Consider the following 22,129-nt stretch of genomic DNA (forward strand, 5'->3'; position numbering starts at 1 on the left):
TAATATGTTGTTTAGGATATTGCATCCTCATTTAAAATATGTTTATAATTTCCCTTTATAATAATATATTTTTTCCAATTTTAATATCAGGTATATCCAGATGAAGTAGAATGATTTTGAAGTATTTCTTCTTTTTCTATTATCTATAAGATTTGGCATGATCTGTTTTTGAAAATTATCTTTTATTTTTATTTATAAATATTAGTTGTCTATTTTTTGAGACTTTGGGGAAAAAAATAAGAAGAAAAAGTTAACTGATGACTCCATACTGAACCTCAGAGTCAAAGCATTTTATAATAGACATACTCTTATTTGACAATGTGAATGCTACTTTTTTTGCATCATCATTATTATTATTGCTCAATATTTCGTTGCAGCAATCATCTGATTTCTTCTCTGAATGTATTTATTTTCGTTTGCTCTTTACAAGGTTTTTGTTTCTAGTCCTTATCTTAGACATTGTTATCGTTATTACATTTTAAGCCTTTTTAATTGTGTGAAGGCCAAAAGTAGAAACCAAATAAACACATGTGTATGTAAAATAAATAAATAAATGCCTCATCTAATGACATTTAGCAAAATAAAGAGCAGATAAACTAAAGAGTTATATATATAAAATACTACCTAGGAAAAATATAATACTAGGAGATATACTAGGAAATAATACTAGGAAAAATATAGATGAGCACTCAGTGGCTAGTGGCACAGGTAAAGTTTTTATAAAGCTTATAATAGCAATTTTATAAGCTGTGATAAAAATGGATAAGATTACTTTTGAAAAATGAACTAAAATTAAATGACAAACATCAGGAAAACATTTACATTTTATTATTGTAATCTTTAATATATAAAGATTAATAATCCTTAAGAAATAGACATAGGAACTGACATATAAGAAAGAAATACATTTAGTAAACGATAAAGAAATAATGACTATATAATGGTTAGCCAGCAATCACAATTTTGATAATTTACACTAAATTATACATACAAGGATGTATACTCTAGTGTTATACACAACTAGTCTCTCACCCCAGAACCGTATAAACACTGCGGACAAAATATACAGATAAAAGGCATTAGAAAAAGCAAAAGGAAACAAAGCAAATGATTATTTTCAGATAGTGGGATTACTGGTGCTACTTTTCGTCTTTATACATTTATAATCATTTGCCAAGACTTTCATGATGAATACTCATTATTTTATAATTAGAAAAATAGAAAAATAAATGCATTAATGTCATTTTAATGAACATAATTAGAATTCAAACATTTCAACAAATAAAACAGCTCATAAAGGTTTGTAAATTAAACTGTCTGTGAACGCAAAAAGCTTTTTAAAGCTTTTTCGTTTTATTAGTATCTTAATTTGATAAGAAAATATAGTTGAAGGAAGCCAGTCATTACTTTCTTAGGTTATATCTTAATATTTTTAATCAAAGGGATTTTGATCTTAATGATTTTTAAAGGTATAGATTTTTATACAAATATATCTAAACATCATTGCAATGAACTGTAAAAGGGTTCATAACACAACAGGAACAGCTTAAAATTCACATAAAGGCACATTTCATGTTAATAACATTATTTTCAAATGAATATTCAGAACAGAGTCCATTAGTCCTTCTATGCTAAATTTTTATTAAGGAAATTTCATTTATATACTCCAAATTGAAAAAAAAAGAATTGTCCTAAAAAGGCCTTTCGGAAAGGAGAAAATTTCTCTAAAAATCTTTATTGACAGGAAATATTTTTTGCCTAATTGAAATCTCTCCTGTGATTTATAATCCTAGTTCTTAAAAAATATATAGCTGTCATCTATTTATTTAGAAGACATAATTAAAATTTTTTAAACTAGATATTTCCTAATACTTTGATTTATTTTTTGCCTTTCTGTACTCTTTGTACATTTTTCATGTGTTAAATAATTTGAACTCACACAGCAAACTGCAGCTTTAGGCAATGAGGAGATAACCTAAAGCTCCCCCATGCTATATTTCTGTGGAAACACCAACACAGTTTCTTGCGAGCACATGTCAGGCTACTAAGCTGTGTCTCTTACAATACCCGTATTATTAGTATGTAATTACTAATTACATAAACTAATTCATACTTTGAGCAGCCTGTTTATTCATACTACGTGGAAGTCCCAGCCAAATAATATTAGTAGTATTTCTAACTATTTACATAATGTTTTACATACGCTCAGTTTGCTATCGCTCAAATTTAACAAGCTTGCCTTCTCACCTAAGTATGAACCATTCATTATATTTGAGTTCTAGTCTTAGATCTCAGAGAGTCACTTAACTTCTCTGAATTTCAATGTTCCCATCTAAACAAGGGGACAAAAGTACAGTAGAAAATTTACAAAGTCCTCTACAATACAAATTTTGTTATTAATGTCAGGGATCAGATTCCATTCTCATTACTCTTAATGCACGTATTAAATTAGTGCTGGCTATGTCAAAGCATGTAGGGAATAAAACAGTAAGTATATTCTTAGTAAAACAGTTTTTTTTTGACAAATACCCAGACTCAAATACTTGATGTACACTACTATATTACTATTTGTACCATTCTCTCCAATTCTTTTTTAAACTCTAATCTCTCTAAATTACTTTCAGAAAAATATTATAAAGAAATATGACCATGCCTTGCCAAATACCATACCTTGCCAAAATCAGGAAATTTTTAGGAATATAAAGACTGCTGTCATAGACCAAGATCACACTTCCACAAATGCAGGGTACTGTCTCTAATGCTGGTAAGAAGGGTGTGCAGAGAAAGTCATCATTTCAAAAATATATGAATATACTGTATTCCATTATCAGTCCATAGTGGAAATGTCATATATTTATCTGCCCAATTTGCCTTTTGGAAAACTAGCAAGACATCCTTGGCTAGTTTTTCAACATTTCCTACTTCAAACAACTTATAGAATTTTAGAGCTAAAAGAAACTGTATACATCTTTAACTGACTCATTTTATAGATAAGCCAACTGACAAAGCAGTTAAAACATTTGTCTAAGTCACACAAATTTTATTGTCAGAATCTATTCTCTTGATCTTCAATCCTGGGTTTCTTCAATATATCACACGAGTTTGCCTTATATTTGTGACCTTTTATCAAATTCAAAATTGCTTTGAAATTTCAGAGTTATCTCTACTTTAATTAACTTCAATTTAATGAAGAATTCATGCTTACTATAAATATTCTTAGTAAAAACAGGGACTGTATCAGTCTTACTGAAACTCAGAACTTATCACAGCATTTGGCATATAGCAGGTATTCAACAGACCGTTGCTGATTAAGAGAATAAACAACTTAGATCACATGCACTCTTAGTTTAAACCTTTCTAAATAGGAAAAAAAATCTAAAGTTCTTTAGTTTAACTTTGTTCTTTTGATCATTTCAGACATTTTTCTATAGATTTTCCTCCAGTTCTGTTTTCTTTCTTTTTTTTTTTTTTTTTGTGAGATAATAAGAATTTAGAGTGAGGATAGACGTTTTCTTTTCAGATACCAATAATCTTCTCATTAAGTATAGTTCCTTAACATCTTATATTGGTTAACAATAGCACTAATTTAATGCTTTTCTTCCAAATTGCATAAATATAACAAATTGATGCTTGTTGGTTGGACATGCGAATAATCCCCCAAATTTGGTTTTACTTACTCTGCCAGAATAAATTCCTTCTTTCAAATCAATTATAAAAATGTTAAACAAGACTAGATTTGGCATCTATTAACCTTTCTCTATTTAGCAGGGTCTATTTATCTGTATACTTATATGCTCTATATTTAAATAAAATACATGTATAACTGAACTCTCTTATTCTTGAGTAAATAACTTTTGGCCAGGCTCAGGCTCAAAGGCTCACACCTGTAATCCTACCACTTTGGGAGGCCAACGTGGGAGGATACAAAAAGTTTTTAAAAAGCCAGGCATGATGATGTACACCAGTAGTCCCAGCTATTCTAGGAGACTAAAGTGAGAGGATTGCTTGAACTCATGAGTTCAAGATTACAGTGAGCTATGATAATGCCACTGTACTCTAGCCCCAGCAACGGACCAAGACTCTAAAAAACTTCACAATATCCTTTGGTTAGTAAAGAGAAGAATTATAAGAAATTCTGACTCATGAAAGGGGCCAAAGTTTTGGCCTGGGCATGGTGACTCACACCTATAAATCCTAGCACTCTGGGAGGCCAAGGCGGTAGACTGCCTGAGCTCATAGGTTGGAGACCGGCCTGAGCAAGAGTAAGACCCCCGTCTCTAAAAATAGCCAGGTGTTATAGTGGGCACCTGTAGTCCCAACTACTTAGGAGGGTGAGGCAAAAGAATCACTTGAGCCTAGGAGTTTGAGGTTGCTGTGAGTTATGATGCCATGGCACTCTATTGAGGGCAACAAAATTAAACTATCTCAAAAAAAAAAAAGTCAAAGTTTTTCAATGTTTTAGTGTTTTAATTTTTCCTTGTGCATTAAGTTATTTATTGTCGTCTACTATCTTTCTAACCCACTTTCCATCATCCTTAAGAATGCTACAGGACTCCTATTATTCAGCAATCCTATGCTACTATCCCTCTATTCTTGGATATCCCTCCTGTCATCTTGAAGAACTCTACAGAAATTCTTTTATTCTGGCCTTTATTGCACATGCTACCAGAGAAGCTAGAGCTGGAAAGAATCTTAGAGATTTCTAACAGCAATTCCCCTGTACCAGCTTGAGATTCACCAATGATAAAACAAATCGTTGTAGCCAAGTATAGTACTTTACCTCTTCAACAGATCTGCATGCCGTATTACACATAATACTTACTTGTACTCATCATAGACTTCCTGTTTGGGTAGTGAAGTCTCAGGATGTTCCTCTAGGGTATTCCGAATCCAGGAAAAGGCATGCATTTGCTGTGCCCGACTGGATGACATGGCATTCTGATCACTAATCATAAAATAAGAACATGTTTTAGTTGAATTAAACAGCAGTTCATTGATTTTTTTGACCCAGGCCTAAGTGTTCCACTAAAGAATGGTGTGCAAATATACTATAATTAACCAAACTAAACTTAGAACATGGCCAGTACCTCACATACTAATTGTCCACCTGTGGTTGTGAGCCATCTTCTACATTGGTGTTAGATGAAAATTATTTCCCTATTTTATCCCTCCCCATGGTGTCACAAAATTACCTCTCAGTGGTTATTTGTTCATTGGCCTGCACTTATCAAATCATCAAACTTTATAACAAAAACTACAGAAGAATTATTTATTTCTATTTGCTCAACACACTCAAAAAATATATACAGAAGTAATTACCTTTAAATCTTGCTAAAACATTCTCTGTTCCAGAATGGAATTTGCACCAGAGAGATCTTAAAAAGACAAATCTTCCCTACATTCTTTCCTGCAGTCAAGCTGCCTGTATCAGGCTAACTATATCCACCAAACATCTAAACCTTTTATTATATGGCAGTAGCATGTATAAACTCATTCCAGGAAATAGATACCAAAGACAGCATGAGGAAAGCTGCTGTACTGATTCTGACATCCATCTCAGCTATCTATATTAATAATTTATTTAATTCCAAAGAAAATACTGAGCAAGTTTCTAAGAAAGAAAATGACTAAAGTAAAAAAACAAAAACAAAACTTGATATGAGGGAGAAAAGGTAAAAGAATTTTCACTCCATTTCTTTTTATATACACTTAAAAGAATAGAATGTTAATGATAATTTATATGAATAAAATGAATTTTGAGACATATTTAAAAGGGTAAAGAAACTCGTAGGAATAGAGTGATTGAATCAACAACTTGTCTCCACATTTTCTAAATGAGACTCAAATATTTTTAAGGATGAAACTACAGTTAATACCCCAAGCATTTAAATACCTTACATTTATTATGAATTAATGTTCCATACACTTCATTTTCTGTTTTATAGTCCATGACATGCTTACCTAACAGAATTTATAAAAAACAAACTCTTGTACCTTATTCTGCACAATAAGGAATAAATAAATATTTATCTGTTTATTCTTTGGTTTTCTGTTTCATTTTCACAAGCCCTCTGATTGTATAAATATATCTAAATCTGTCTATAAAACAAAATCTAAATCACATTTCGTACCATTTACTCAGGTGAACAAATGAAGTAGCAAAAACTACAAGTAAACACTTAATCAAATATCATCAAAGATGGCAGCAATTTATTGTTTTGCCATTCTGCATTCTGATGAATTTAGGGTTATTGTATAACAATTAACAACCACAACACACATACTTCACATACATCCTAGGGATGTCCTATAAACAATGTAATTACAGCAGAGACAAGAACAGATATACCTTTTCTCTCCATTGCTGAGACCAGAAGGCAGCTGAAGGTAGAGGTAGAGTTTCTCTATGTCTGTAAACTTCTCAACTTCTTGCTGATTACAAAGGATTAAAAACAGATCATTTTAAAAAATATTAATTTTCCCAACAAAATCACTAACATCTTCCAAAAGATACCAACTATCTAAATTTAAACTAGATGACATGAATCACCTGCCAAATAAAACAAAACGCAGGCTTTTTTCCCCTCATTATTAAAATAATACAACTAGGTTATTTGATAAATGTATTGCACATAAAAAGGTTAGAAAAAAGAAAAGTGGTACTTTGCTATTAGCTCTTATAGGTATAAATAAAATCACAGATCAATGCTTAGACAAAAGGTTCTCATTTTTAATCGTATCTAAAGAAAGAAGGTTTTATATTACAGACCAAGTACCAGACTAGGAGTCAAGAGAAACATTTATTAGTTAAGTTGTCTTAACCCAATCATTTACTGGCTATGAGGCTTCAATGAGCTAACAAATTTTCCTTACAACTGTAAAATGAAAGACATGATTTCTAGGATCCTTTTTTAATTCTCAAATATTTAGAACATGTGACTAATGATGCTGCTATTACCTGTGGATGGAAGTGAGGTTAAAAATACTGAAATAAAACCAATAAACCTTTCTGGACTATGCAGATGAAATTATTCTTTGACTTGGCAACAGTAGCTGCTGTTTAGAGTACCTACTTTTAAGATTCTCTATTGCAACCACTCTGAAACTATGTCGTTTTGTCTATAAATGTACCCTTTAAAACAATTCTGTGTTCTTTTTTATAGTTTTCTTTCCCCAGTTGAGTTTGATAAATAATAGCTTCAAATGTGCCATATATCTTATTACAATAAAAATACCCATGTAGTAAAATTTTGGTAGCCTAATTTAAGCAAAACTCCATTCTAATGGAAAATGTGGACAGATTACTGCTACTCCTGGTAGCAGAGTTTATTAAACCTTAATAAAGCAAAGCTTAAACAGAGGTCCAATATTTGAAAAAAATAAAAATAATAAAACTCAGCCTATTCTTATTCTGCCAGAACTCATTCACAAAAGTTTAATGATCCTCATAATGACATAATCAGGTATATACAAATAGCTACCAAGTCTAGTCTTTAATCCCACTGTCTATAGGTATTTTGCAATTAGCTCTTGCTTCAATATCTAATAAATTTACAGCTATAGCCTGTGTAGCTCTCTCCTCAAAGAAAACACACAAAAAGACATTCCCATCTCAACTGTTATTTATCATCATCTTTCTGTTCTCTAGTTTTCACTGTTTATTTTTGGAGTCTGCTTAATGCTGTTCTTGGTATATCACATTAATCCCTTAGTTAGCCTTATAACTCTTTGCCTTACTTCTTCCAACCTCAGTATTTTCACTGCTATCACATTATTCTAGGTCTTTAGCCATCTTTCTTTCAACAATAAGGAGAATTCATTCACTTATTTGCTTTTGTGTTTTGCCATGTTCCACAAATGATGTAAGATAACTACAAACCTATGTTGTTAATCACGGATTATACGGATGGGACAACACAACACAGATGAAAAATATAACACAGTATTTGCCCTTAAGGAACTTTTGATGATACTTAAATTGTAAAATGTCTAACTCACTGGTTTTTCTTTCTCTAACATCTCCCCATTTTAATCTGTCTCAAATATACTTCCTAAGACACTCTTTGCAACAATGTCTATTGTATTAAATTCAGAAAAGATTATAATAGTAAAACATATATATTATTAAGGGCCAGGTTTGAGAATGTAATTAAAGAGCTCATTTTTGATCACTAAGGATAATAAAACCAATGTTGGTAAAACACTGATGTCTATATAGTTTTCAAATTTCCACATACAGTAGAGAAAATTATAAGAGAAGTGATTCCAGGAAAGAGAATACATTTCAGAACATATTCTAAATTAGGATAAAGCATCATAGAGATAAGGAGGATGTAAAAAAGTAGTTTTGAAAAAGTTAAACTCAGAAACCTATTTTATTGAGGGGGGCGGTTCTTCAAACAATGAAAATTTATAAAGGTTCAATTACTGTTCAACTACTATTTTGTTTACTATGTGCTTTTTTTTTTTTTTGAGACAGAGTCTTACTCTGTTGCCCTGGGTAGAGTGCCATGGCATCACAGCTTATAGCAACCTCAAACTCTTGAGCTTAAGTGATTATCTTGCCTCAGCCTCCTAAGTAGCTGGGACTACAGGCGCCTGCCACAATGCCCAGCTATTTTTTGTTGTAGCTGTCACTGTTGTTTGGCTGGCCCAGGCTGGGTTCAAACCTGCCAGCCTCGGTATAAGTGGCTGATGCCATAACCACTGTGCTAAAACTTTGGAGAGTAGCACTAAAATTGGTAATATCAAAATTCTATGAAGCAAATGGCAATAAAAGGACTCAAGTGTATAGTGATAGTAGTTTAGTTCAGCAAGGTTTAGTTAGCTCACCAAGAAGATTTCTGGTCTTAAATATATTGTGTCATTCACTCCTAATCACTGGCTTCTAAAACAATGCTTATTGGTCAGAAGAAAACTCTAACCCTGCTTGATTATCAAGGCAAGAGTATCATATGGTAAGTATGTTAAAAACAGATTATATGGTGTTTTGTAAAGATTTAAATGTTAAAAGAATGAAAGTTTTCTTTTCCATGTTGAAATTCATTGGTTCTCAAAATGAATTATGTTTGTCTGCATTTATGAAATGAAGGATAATGTTGCTCCATTTTGATAGCACTAGAGAAAAGAACAACTGCATAAACTTAAAATTCTTTACTCAGCCATAAAAGGAATGGAGTATTGATACATAGTACAACATGGATAACCTTGAAAACTTTAAGCTAAGTCAAAGAAGACAGACACACAGACACAAAAGGCCACATATCATATGATTTCATTTAAATGAAATCCCCACAATAGGCAAATTCCTAGAGACAGAAAATAGATCAGTGGGTGCCAGAAGCAAAGGGAAGGAGAATATGAGGACTGACTGCTTAAAGGGTATAAAGTTTCCTTTTGGAGTGATGAAATGTTTAGAACTAGATTGAGGTGGAGGTTATACAGTTTCATGAATGTATTAAACATTGCTAATGGTAAATTTTATGCTATGCACATTTTATTATAATAAAAGAAAAAAAAATTTTTTTTGAGACAGAGCCTCAAGCTGTAGCCCTGGGTAGAGTGCTGTGACATCACAGCTCACAGCAACCTCCAACTCCTAGGCTCAAGCGATTCTTCTCCCTCAACCTCCCAAGTAGCTGGGACTATAGGTGCCCGCCACAATGCCTGGCTATTTTTTGGTTGCAGCCATGATTGTTGTTTTAGCGGGCCCAGGTTGGATTTGAACCCACCACCTTAGGTGTATGTGGCTAGCGCCTTGGCCCCTTGAGCCACAGGCGCTGAGCCATAAAAGAAAATTTTTAAGAGATCTTGACGTATCTGAAGATTTGTCCTGAAACTTCAAATGACAAACACCAATAATATCCTTAAATCCCTAGGTTTAACTGTCTTTGCTTTCTTGAGAACAAGTTCTCAAAGCAAAGTTATTGAAAACTTTGAGTTTAGTGAGAACCTCAAAAATTATTGTAGTTTGTTGAATGAACAAACTGGTAATGTTTATACTATTATAGTCGAGGATACTGTCTGAAAGCTTATGAAGTCCTCTTTCTTACACATTTCAAATCTATGAACTAAAGTTTACTGAGATGTCAAACACATTCCAGGAAACTCCTCTGGAGAATTCTTGGTAAAGTTTCCTTGTTTATTCCCAAATAAGTGGACAGACCTTGTGTGTCATCATCCCATTTTCATAAGCATATACATTTATGGTTTTCCTGAGTTTTGGCTATGAAAGAAAGCAATGCTACAGATTTAAGGTCGCAAATTACCATGATGCTGCTTTGATCTTTCACATTGGATGGAAAAGCTTGTAGCAAAACCACCAGATTCAATATTCACTCTGATAAATGACTGAGGGAAAAATAAAGATGTAATGTAAGATCAAGAAGTTCAAAGTAGTGTTTGGTGTTTGAATCCTATCATTTAACTCCCTTCCCTTCTGAAACTATCACTGATCAAAAATATTGACACAAGGAAGTAGCAGTATAGAGCTATCTAATTCCTTCTACTTACATTAAGGTGCAAGTAGTGACGAGAATATGTGACAGAGACAGTGCCATCAAATGTTCTAACTGCTCACTTACATTTCTCAGCTTTGCAGTTAGCTTGTGGTCAGGTGATTAGTCCAAGAACCTGACCATCAGTGATGTAACTTACTTTCAACTGGCACAGCTAAGAATCAAAATGTGTCAGCCCATTTCCCACTCTGTGACACCTTGGAAGCCATGTATGTCACTGGTGACAGTATGTTAGGGTTTCTGTTAATGTGGGTTTCTGAAGGACTATCTGGAGCAGAGACCTCTAATGATTTCTGCTGTCTGTTATGTGAATGAAAATAAATTTTTGTGGTTAGGTCATCGGTATTTCAGTCTTACTCAGTTACAGCAGCACACCCTAGAACATTCTGTTTAATATAGACAGACTCTTTCCTCTACCACTTTTGAGAAAACTGAAAAATGCTTTTATATATGCAGATAAAAATGTGGGGACAGAAAAAGGGGTACCTCTTGTAATCACAAATACTTCCATTTGCTCATTTTTAGAATAGTATTTAACTAACTTAGAAATTTCATAATATTTATATTTTATAAAATGGGGCATGGGCTTTAAATAAAGGTTGAAAGCGCCAGTTTACTTATTTATTTCTTTTCTTTTTCTTTCTTTCTTTTTTTTGTTGTTGTAGTTGGCATTGTTGTTTAGCAGGCCTAGGATGGGTTCGAACCCGCCAGCTCTGTTGTATGTGGCAGGCACCCTAACCACTGAGCTACGGGCGCTGAGCCATGGGTGCTGAGCCTATTTATTTAGTTTCCGATACAGGGTCTCACTCTGTTGCCTTGGCTAGCGTGCCGTGGTATCAGCCTAGTTCACAGAAACCTCAAACTCCTGGGTTCAAGCAATCCTCCTGAGTAGCTGGGACTATAGGTACCTGCCACAACATCCGGCTAATTTTTAAATTTTTTAGCAAAGATAAGGTCTCACATTTGGTCGAGGTGGTCTCAAACTCCTGACATCACTTAATTCTCCTGCCTCCACCTCCCAGAGAGCTCAGATTACAGGTGTGAGCTGCTGTACCCAGTATCAGTTTAGAATATACAGACTTCATGCCTTTTTGTGCTTAACTTTCACTTAAAAAAAACAAAACAAAACAGGTTAAAAGTCTTGTACATATGATTCTACAAAATAAGCCTATTTGTTCCCCATTACTTGGGTCATAGTATTTACTTAGGAAAAGTGTTCAGCTTATATTCAATTTTTAGGATTGTTATTATTATATAAATATTATTCTTTTTAAATGCAATAAAACCTTCATAATTGCTTACAATCAGATGTTTGGCAGAAGAATTTATAAATCAAATTCCATCAACAAGACTTACTTGAGGCTCGGCGCCTGTGGCTCAACCTGCTAAGGCGCCAGCCACGTACACCTAAGGTGGTGGGTTCGAATCCCCAGCCCGGACCCGCCAAACAACAATGACGGCTGCAACCAAAAAAAAAATAGCTGGGCGTTGTGGCGGACGCCTGTGGTCCCAGCTACTTGGGAGGCTGAGGCAGGAGACTCACTTGAGCCCAGGAGTTGGAGGTTGCTGTGAGCTGTAATGCCACGGCACTCTACCCAGGGGGACAGCTTGAGGCTCTGTCTCCAAAAAAAAAAAAAAAGACTTACTTGAAAAAGATATTAAAATTTGTTAAAAACTTTTTTCTTAATTAACAAATAATAATTGTATTATTTATGGGGTATGATGTGATATTTTGATATATGTTTACAGTGTAGAAGGATGAAAGAAGGCTAATTAATAAATCCATCCCCTGCATACTTTCTGTGGTGAAACATTTAAAATCTATTCTTTTAGCAATTTTAAATACACGATATATTATTATAGTTGCTGTGCTGTGCAATATGGATCACAAAGCTTATTCCTCCTAACTGAAAACACTGCACCCTTTCATCATCTTCCCCTTTCCCAGCTGCCTTCTATGTTGCTACAAATGACCATATTTCTGCCTTTTAATGCTGAATAGTTTCATTGTGTATTTATATGTTTTCTGTATCTCATAATGGACACCTAGGTTGCTTTCATTTCTTAGCTATTGTGAATAATGCTACAATGAACTTGGCCATGGGGAAGGTATCTTTATCTTAAGGAATTCGGGAAGTATTTAGTCCAGAGACCTCCACTAACTTGAGAGGCACTCCATGATAGCAAGGCTCCAAGATTTTATATGTGAACATCAGATTTAGCCACAAATTATTGAACACAAAGTTTCAGCAGCACTAACTTTCCTTAGGATAAGAGTAGAAAAAGGAAGATATTATTTCTTCCTGAGCCATTAACATGTAATTGAAACCAGAAAATAGTTCTGACCAATGGTTGTTCTACTAGAGAGAAAGGAGTTAATCACCCTCAGTAGAAGAGGTCAGAAACAGCAGCTCTTCCCAGGTTGGGCTTGGGAAAAAAATGTGAAACTTTCTATTTGTCCTCTACATAATAAAGACCTGAAGCAGGCTACATGTGGTAGTTTATGTCTATAATCCTAGCACTCTATGAACCTGAGGCAGGAGGATTGTTGAGGCCAGAATTTTGAAACCAACTTGGCAACTAAGTGAGATTTTATTTCTACAAAAAATTTAAAAATTAGGTGGGCATAATGGTGCATGCCTGTTGTCCTAGTTAATCAGGAGGCTGAGGTGGGAGGATCACTTGAGCTCAAGAGTTCAAAGTTACAGTGAGCTATGATTGTGTCACAGGACTTCAGCCTGGGCGACAGAGCAACACCACTCTTCTTTAAAATAGAAAAACAACGGCGGTGCCTGTGGCTCAGTGACTAGGGCGCCAGCCCCATATACTGGGGGTGGTGTGGTGGGTCCAAAACTGGCTCTGGCCAAAACTGCAAAAAAAAAAAAAAAAAAAGATTAAAAATAAAATAAAATAGAAAAACAAAAAATACCCAAAATAATATTCTATATTTCAAATAGTTAATTTTGGGGTATTTTCTTGCTCATCTGCTCAAATATCTGTTTCTAAACTGTCAACATATATTAAATGGATTGCAGAGAACCAGGTAGAATTTTGAATGTGTTATTAACAGAACTTAAGGCCTTCAAACAGATGGTAAGAAAATATGTTCCTGTTATTTGCTGGCATAAAATACAGTTTAAGGACATTTATACTAGAATGTTTATCATAGCTCAATTCACAATTGCCAAGATGTGGAAACAACCCAAGTGCTCATCAACCCACAAGTGAATAAATAAACTATGGCATATGTATACTATTGAATGCTATTCAGCCATAAAGAAAGATGGAAACTTTACATCCTTTGTATTTACCTGGAAGGATATGGAGACCATCTTCCTAAGTAAAGTATCACAAGACTGGAAAAGCAAGCATTCAATGTACTCAATATGAAACTAGTAACTGAACAAACACATGCCCACATGAGAGAAAAACACAATTAAATTCAAGAGAGGGGAGCAGGAGTGGGGGAAGAAGGAGGGAGGGAGTTTGGTGTGCTCTCACTTAACTGGCACAATGGAGGGGTATATGGCACACCTCCTGGGTGAAGGACTCAACTACAACTTGGACTTTACCTAACAAATGCAAACAAGGTAACCTAATTGTACGTACCCTTATATTAATCTGAACTAAAAAGTGTCTTTCAAAGAGTACAGTTTAAAAGTAGTCCAAGTGGAGAGATGCTGCTATTTTTAGGGACCATCTCAAAAATGTGAAGCATCAGGTTTAAGCCAGAATTTCTCAAATGTTAATAAAGATTGATTTCTTTTGTTTGAAGCCTGAAGTAATGTGTTTCTTATTATGACAGTCTTCTCTCTCAGGCTTTTTTTAAAAACAAGGTCACAAAACTGGGGAAAGGCCGAGGCTATGAAGACTGTAATGATAAGGACTTACCTGAGAAGATTTCATGCAAATCCTTGATGGTGAAAGTATATCCAAGGATCATTATTTCTAAAATCAGCAGAAACTCACAGAGGTTTATTAAACACCTTTCAAAGTAAGGCCAGATTAACAACGACTGAGTTCTGATGAAAGATGACCAATCAGGGTAACATGTCCCTGCTTAGTCCATTAACCTTTACTTTTCATACTGGTATCAGTAAAATAATTTTTTTATAAAACTTTTCATGTTTTAAAATTTCAGAATGTTACATGGGTACACATGTTTTCCTTTTGTACATTTTTAGTCAAAGTTATAAGTATGTCCTTCACCCAGAAAGTGTGAATTATAGGGTCACAATTAGATATTAATTTACCCATCCCGTCCTCCCCCCTCCTACCTACTTAATTTCTGTTGAGTTTTACTTCTATACGTGCACATAAGTGTTGATTGACTAGTTCCAATTTAGTACTGTGTCCACGTGATGTTTATTTTTCCATTCTTATGAAACTTCACCTGGAAGAATGGTCTCAGTTCATCCAAGTTGTTACAAAAGATGTAAGATCACCAATTTTTTAATGGCTGAGTGGTACACCATGGTATATACTACATTTTATTAATCCACTCATGTATTAATGGGCACTTAGGTTGTTTCCAAATCTTTGTGACTGTGAATTGTGTTGCGATCAATACTCAAGTGTAAATGTCTTTTTTATAATTTTTTTTCTTTTGGGTATTAAATATCCAGTACTGGGACTGCTGGATCAAATGGTAGATCTGCTTTTAGTTCTCTGAGGTATCTTTGTACTACTTTCCATAGAGGTTGTACTAGTTTGCAGTCCTACTAACACTGTCTAAGTGTTCCTTTTTCTCCACATCCATGCCAGCATCTGTTGCTTTGGGATTTTTTGATAAGAGCCATTCTTATTGGAGTTAGGTGATATCTCTATGTTGTTCTAATTTGCATTTCCCCAATGATTAGAGAGTTGAGCATTTTTTCATAGGTTTATTGGTCATTAGTCTACCTTCTTTTGAAAAGCTGTTCTTGTCTTTTGCCCTCTTGAAAGCTTTTACTTTAACTTTGTTATTTAGAACAGCTTCAAATCCAGAAACCTAAATTACTCAGTTTAATTGTTTCTTCAGTTGAGTTATCACATAAGGAGAGAGAATAAATATACTGATAGGAGGATTATGCTTAGATTTGCCTGCCCCTGATTTTGTAAATTAAAAAAAAAAATTCTATGTTTCCTCCTCACGTGACACCTCCTTCACCAGCATCACTGACAAAAGGACCAAGAGGCAGAAGACAGAAACCTTATTCTACAAGCCTTTTTAGTTTACAGAAACTATTACCATACCTGGTATTATATTTTTTTCAGATACTATATTTTTTCAATTGTTCCACGAGATTGAATAAGGAAAATAGTAAAAAAAAGTCTGAGGACTCTATTTTCTGTGCATGTTGCTTAGAATTCTTAATTTTCAGAAATTGTCAGTTTCCTAACTTGTTATGAGAACCCTGAAGGGGGTAGTGGAGGCATGTGATCTTCTTTGGAGGGCTACCTACTATAAATAATGTTAAGAACAAATTGTTTTTCTATTCTCAGTTCTAAAAAATATAAATCAAATGAGGAGAGTAAACTTTTATTGTACTTCTATTATTGTAAGGATCTTCCCTTCTATTTATAAACCTACCGAATTAGATAAAATGAAAATGGCCTTATTTTCTGTTCAAAATGTTCTAAGATAGAAAATGTGATCTAGTCAATCTGAAAGACATCAGTGACTAGGGGACAGCCAAAAAAAAAAAACTGAAGCAAGGCTGACGAGCAAACTTGAGCAAAACTCAAAATCTATTTTTCACTTCATTTTCTTCCTAATTCTGCTGGGTAATCTATGAAATCTATGGCCATCTGAAAACAAACTAAAAAACAAACCAAAAAAATTCCTTTGAATTTGCCTAAACTATAGTCAGGTCTGGAAAAATTCCAAACTTAAGAAACTCAGAGGGACTGCAATGTTAGTACTGGTAAATTCACACTTAAAGATAGATATGTACAATATTTCTCAGTAGGCTTCTATGTAGAATATTGGGAAGGTGCTGCACACAAAATTAGGAATAGATCAAATTATGAAAGAAAAAGTCAAAGAGATTAACCAGGGACATTCATTGTATCCAAATGGTGGTTATTTTCATGAATGTGCTTTAAAATATACTTTGATTTTCTTAGCTATTTATATTTGCCTATTAAATACCTTTAAAAACTGAGTTCATAAAATGATAGTAATAAATCAAAGAATAATTTGAGAAAGAAACATAAAACACAAGGAATTTTTTAGGTCGTAATAGTAAAAATGGAATCTGAATCTCTGAAACTGATATCATGAGTAACAGTAGAAAGTATCATTGTTACCTAAGTGCCAAAGTAACTAAGGACCAAATGAAATGCAAACCAAGGGCACATTATTAAAATACTCATACAATAGGTCCTAGGGTTCAAACAGGCATAGGGTTCATAGCCATAAGATTTGAGTCCCTTTGAGAAGACAGACGAATGGCTAGCAAACATTTGAAAAAATGCTCATCGTCCCTAATTATTAGAGAAACGCAAAATCAAAACCACCCTGAGATACCATCTAACCCCAGTGAGAGAAGGTCCACATCACAAAATCTCATAACTGCAGATACTGGCTTGATGTGAAGATAAAGGAACACTTTTACACTGTTGGTGGGACTGCAAACTAATACAACCTTTTTGGAGGGAAGTATGGAGAAACCTCAAAGAACTCAAGCTAGACCTCCCATTTGATCCTACAATCCCATTACTGGGCATTTACCCAGAAAGAAAAAAATCCTTTTATCATAAGGACACTTGCACTAGACTGTTTATTGCAGCTCAATTTACAATTGCCCAAATGTGGAAACAGCCTAAATGCCCCCCAACCCAGGAATGGATTAAGAGGCTGTGGTATATGTACACTATGGAATACTATTCAGTCATTAAAAAATGGAGACTTTACAGCCTTTGTATTAACCAGGACGGACATGGAAGACATTATTCTTAGTAAAGCATCACAAGAATGGAGAAGCATGAATCCTATGTATTCAATTTTGCTATGAGAACAATTAATGACATGGTGGGAGGAGGGGAGAGCAGAAAGAGAGAGAAGGAGGGAGGGGGATGGGGGAAAGGAAGAGCAGCTAGAGGGAAGGAGGGAGGGGGTGGGGTCTTGGTGTGACACACCTTTGGGGGGCAAGACACGATTGTAAGATGGACTTTGCCTAATGAATACAATCGGAGTAAACTGGTTTCTTGTACCCTCATTGAATCCCCAACAATTAAAAAGAAAAGAAATAGAATCCAAAAGAGGAGCCATCTTAAGGAGAACACTCTTCTCCATAGTTAAATTTTATAAAAAGTTACCATATATATCATGGGATTATCATGTAACATTTCTCTGTATCACTCACATGTGGCAAAGGCTATTACTGATATTTCTGTGTGCTATTTGAAAATATCCCAAGGTTCTACAAGTTGTTGGTGATATGGGTGGAGGCATTAACAAGAAGGGTAAGGTTTAGAAGATTTTTCTAGTCACTGTGCTTGAAGTTATTTTCAGCATGGAAAGAAGAAATGGTACTTGAAGGTCCTACTACCATAATGCTTCCAAAGAATGGATGTCTACTGGATTCTTCAACATTACAAAGCTATAGCACTTAACAAAGATGTAGGCCACAGAGAGGAAAAGTCAGATCTTTAATCCCTGTTCTCTGTTCCTAGCAAACTTGCCTTCCTTTTTTCTCCTAGAGAGAAATGACTTAAAATACAAAGACTGAAAAATCAGAATATGAAAAGAATGCATTTGTTTTCTATCAGATGAAATAATTGTTTTATGTCACTCTTTAAATAAAAAGATATTAATGAAAATTGAGTTTCTTCTAAGTTATAATGAGAAAATGCAATCATATTTTTTTTCTATTCTTCTTTGAGACAATAAAATGAATTTGGAAGCTAGCTGACAATGGTTAAAGCATTCCATAACTATGAAAAAGAAAAGTAACCAGAACTCATGATGTGGGGTGCAGTGGCTACTTAGTCTACTTGAGGCCATTAACAAAAGGAAAAAACAAAAACGTCAGTAACTATTTTCTCCCACATTAGAAGATAGTAAGTCAAGTGTTTACTATAAAAAAAAGGGAAAGAATAAAAAGTTCAAAATCTTGCAAATGGCATGGCCTTATAATGATTATTTCTTTTCGTATACTCAAAAACAAAACAAAATTTGGCTCCTTTGCAAAGTTTCCCTACTCAAGTAAATTCTATAAACATGCTCTTCATTTTGAAATGTACTATTTCTTCTTCAAATGAATAGAAGGAAAAAGTCAGATTCCGAGATAAGTCTTTATATATAATCCCAGTACCATTTCACAAGATAAAATCTATCTTCTGACCATAAATCCTTTTCAAGACATGATATATTTTATTTATTTCTATGACATATTTTAATTAGATATATCAAACAAAATTTTTAGTTTCAATCAAATCTAGATCAGTAAGTTGACCCTGGTTACCACACAGATTCATCTCAGCAAAGGCCTGAGATGAGAGAGCATACTTTCTCCTATACAGGTGGAGAGGGAGGAAGACAATCTTTTCAAATTCCAAACACCTCATATATACTCCCTTGATGACACAGTATATACACCTTTAGGAAGTAGGAGAGGAGGTGTGCCTCTTGTTAAGAATCACTACTTGAATGAGCTATGCAAACGTTTGCTGGGAATGTGTCATCTCTCTTAGAAGGCCCTACTCTAGTATTAGTCTGGTTGTCAGAAAGCAGATATCCTATATCTTAATGTACCAGATAGCTTTTAGTACCCAATCACTTTAGCAGTAGGCACATTAAGAGAATTGGCTTCTAATTTAAAACACTAATCACAGGACAGACTTGAAAAGTTTAAAAATTAAGTGAGATTATTTATTTATTCATTCATTCAATGAGTGCCTACTATGCTCTGCACTACCTTATATTTTAGTAACAGAGAGGGAGTTAGAAGACTAAAGAGTGTATGTCATGTGTCCAAGGGATACCCACTACTTAGGTCTAAATATTGTCATGTGGAAATAAGGGCTCAGTGTCCCAGGTTTTCAAGAGGAATCAAACAATCGAATTTTTCTCGTCAACTCTCCTACTTTTAAAATATGACAGCTAACTGAAAACTATCAAAACTATAAGCACCAGGATGCACAATATGCTGGACCACATCTGTGTTTGTGTTACTTCCACCCAATCCGTATCTGAGCAACCATATGTTTTAGAATCTGGGATATGTGGAGAGTACAATACTTAAATGGAGCAAGCCATACCACCTAGATGCTACAAGACAAGATGAAATGATACCAGGAAGGTTATACCCAGGGACATATTCTCTACTACAGTGTCCAGATACAACCCCAGTGCAAACTCAAGTACTACTGAACTTCCACACACTTATGGTAAGTGAAGAGACTTCCTATAGACAGCCTGGTTGCACTGCATTCCCCTGCCTGTTCCTAACTAATTTATACTATGCCAAATTGGATTTTTTAACATGAGATAGTCCTTTGCTGTGATTCTCTTTTTAGGTTTTAGATTTTGTAATGGACGACTCATATATGCCCAGTGAGTTGGTTCTTAAACTTTATCTGGTAACAGATTTTGGTGTCCACTAAAGCAAAAAAGTTTGTAGAGAGCTTAAGTTGTTAATTTTCCTCGGGAGGACAAATACTATGTCAGTGAAGTTAGGAGGCAGAAAGCAGTCTCTAAAATATTACTTAATCAGTATTTAGAACCTAAGATACATTGATCACAAGTTTTCTGCTTTATTCTCTTGCAAGAAGACCCTACCAAGAGTATCCCTTGGAGAGAACCTGCTTTACTACTCAATTATCCAAATGATAGCACCTGTCGCCTTAAGGCAGTGGTCCTCAACCTTCCTAATGCCGCAACGACCCTTTAATACAGTTCCTCACGTTGTGGTGACCCCCCAACCATAAAATTATTTTCGTTGCTACTTCATAACTGTAATTTTGCTACTGTTATGAATCGTAATGTAAATATCTGATATGCAGGATGTATCTTCATTGTTACAAATTGAACAAAAAACATAGTGATTAATCACAAAACAACATGTAATTATATATTGTGAAATATTTATTTCTAATTACAAATAAATGAAATTTTGTTTTGAAGCATGGTGTAGCATGGGTAACAGTCTTAATATAACAACAGTAAACTACATTGCTACATTTTGCGACAGTATGCGTAAAGCCAATGTCAGGGCAAAGGTTGAGATTGCTTCTTCCTCACCAGATCAGAAAATCTGAGGCAGTCTTTGCAAGAGCACAACGAAGATCATCTTCCACAACAAGTCTACTTCTGTATTTAGACTTGATAACCAACCAGCTGGAAAACCCTCTTTCACAAAGATATGTTGTTGGAAATGGAGGCACAACATAGTCTCAGACAGAATAGAATATGACTGCAAACACTTGATCCAGAATTTTCTAACTGGCATTGTAGAGAAATCAGTTCTCGCTGCATCACTGTTAATAAGTAAGTTCAATGAACTCCTCTAGTGCTGTCTCAGGAACATCTTCAAATTTGATTGTGAATGGGCTTCTGGCAAGTGCAAATGGGGTGTCAGGTAGATTTGGAAAATACAATGAAATTTTGTTTACAAGCATGTGCAAGAGTTCTTTCACAGAAATTATCATCATAATCCCTTTGTCTGGTTCAATGTCATGTTCCTCAAAGGAAGCAGATGGGTGGCACCTGTGGCTCAAAGGAGTAGGGCATCGGCCCCATATGCCAGAGGTGGTGGGTTTAAACCTAGCCCTGGCCAAAAATTGCAAAAAAAAAAGGAAGCAGATAAGGTAGACAACATGTAAATTTTATTTTCATCCAACTTTTTTTGCCAAAGCTGAAGTTTCATTTAGAATGATCGGATCTTTTCAGACAAATTGAGGCATGTCGTATTTGGTCCTTGCAGTGATAAATTTAACTCATTCAAGATGGCAAAGATATCAACCAAGTAAGCTATTTTCTGCAGTTCACTTTTATCATTGAAAAATGTTTTGAACTGCGGTCTTGCTTTCTGATTAAAAAACGTTTTGAGTTCATCACGAAGCTCAAAAACATATTTTAAAACTTTTCCTCTCAACAACCATCTGACTTCAGTGTGAAATAGCAAAGCATTGTTTGGTGCATCCAACTCTTTGCACAGTTGCAAAAACAGTCGACTGTTTAAAAGTGCTCGCCTTTCCAAAATTAACAGAACTTATAACACTTTTCATTACTTCTTATAACTCTTGTGGCAGTCTCCGTTGCTAATATTTGCTGATGAATCATACAGTGAGTTCTGATGACTTTTGGTGACTCATTCAGTACCAAACGTTGAAATCCAGATCAATATCCTAGCTTAAATGGAGCACCATCTGTGCAAACACTACAAATCTTTTCCCAAGAGATCTTATGCTCTTTCAGAAATGAACCAACTGTGTCATGCAGTAGTTGTCATTTCAAGAGGTTTGCAAAAAAGAAACTCATCTTTAAAGTTGCCATCATTAATATACCTCATGTAAACCAGCAACTGTGAACAGTTTGCAATGTCTGTAGATTCACTAAGCTGGATACTAAATATTGGAAGTGGAGATTTAATTTCCTGGATTACCTGATCAAGAATATCAGCAGA

General features: G+C 34.6%; 1 protein-coding gene across 1 annotated transcript in view; it reads right to left on the reverse strand.

The window, feature by feature from the left end:
- Positions 1 to 22,129, reverse strand: part of RFX7 (regulatory factor X7) — a 142,946-nt gene that overhangs the window by 38,354 nt on the left and 82,463 nt on the right. The window contains exons 3-4 of the mRNA XM_003784374.2: positions 6,350 to 6,432; positions 4,823 to 4,945 (exon numbers count right to left, since the gene is read on the reverse strand). Coding sequence (XP_003784422.1) covers positions 4,823 to 4,945; positions 6,350 to 6,432 — 206 coding nt within the window. The remainder of the gene's footprint in view (positions 1 to 4,822; positions 4,946 to 6,349; positions 6,433 to 22,129) is intronic.

The sequence above is a fragment of the Otolemur garnettii genome, unplaced genomic scaffold (genome assembly GCF_000181295.1).
Source record: "Otolemur garnettii isolate 467f Iridium unplaced genomic scaffold, OtoGar3 scaffold00011, whole genome shotgun sequence".
Taxonomy (NCBI): domain Eukaryota; kingdom Metazoa; phylum Chordata; class Mammalia; order Primates; family Galagidae; genus Otolemur; species Otolemur garnettii.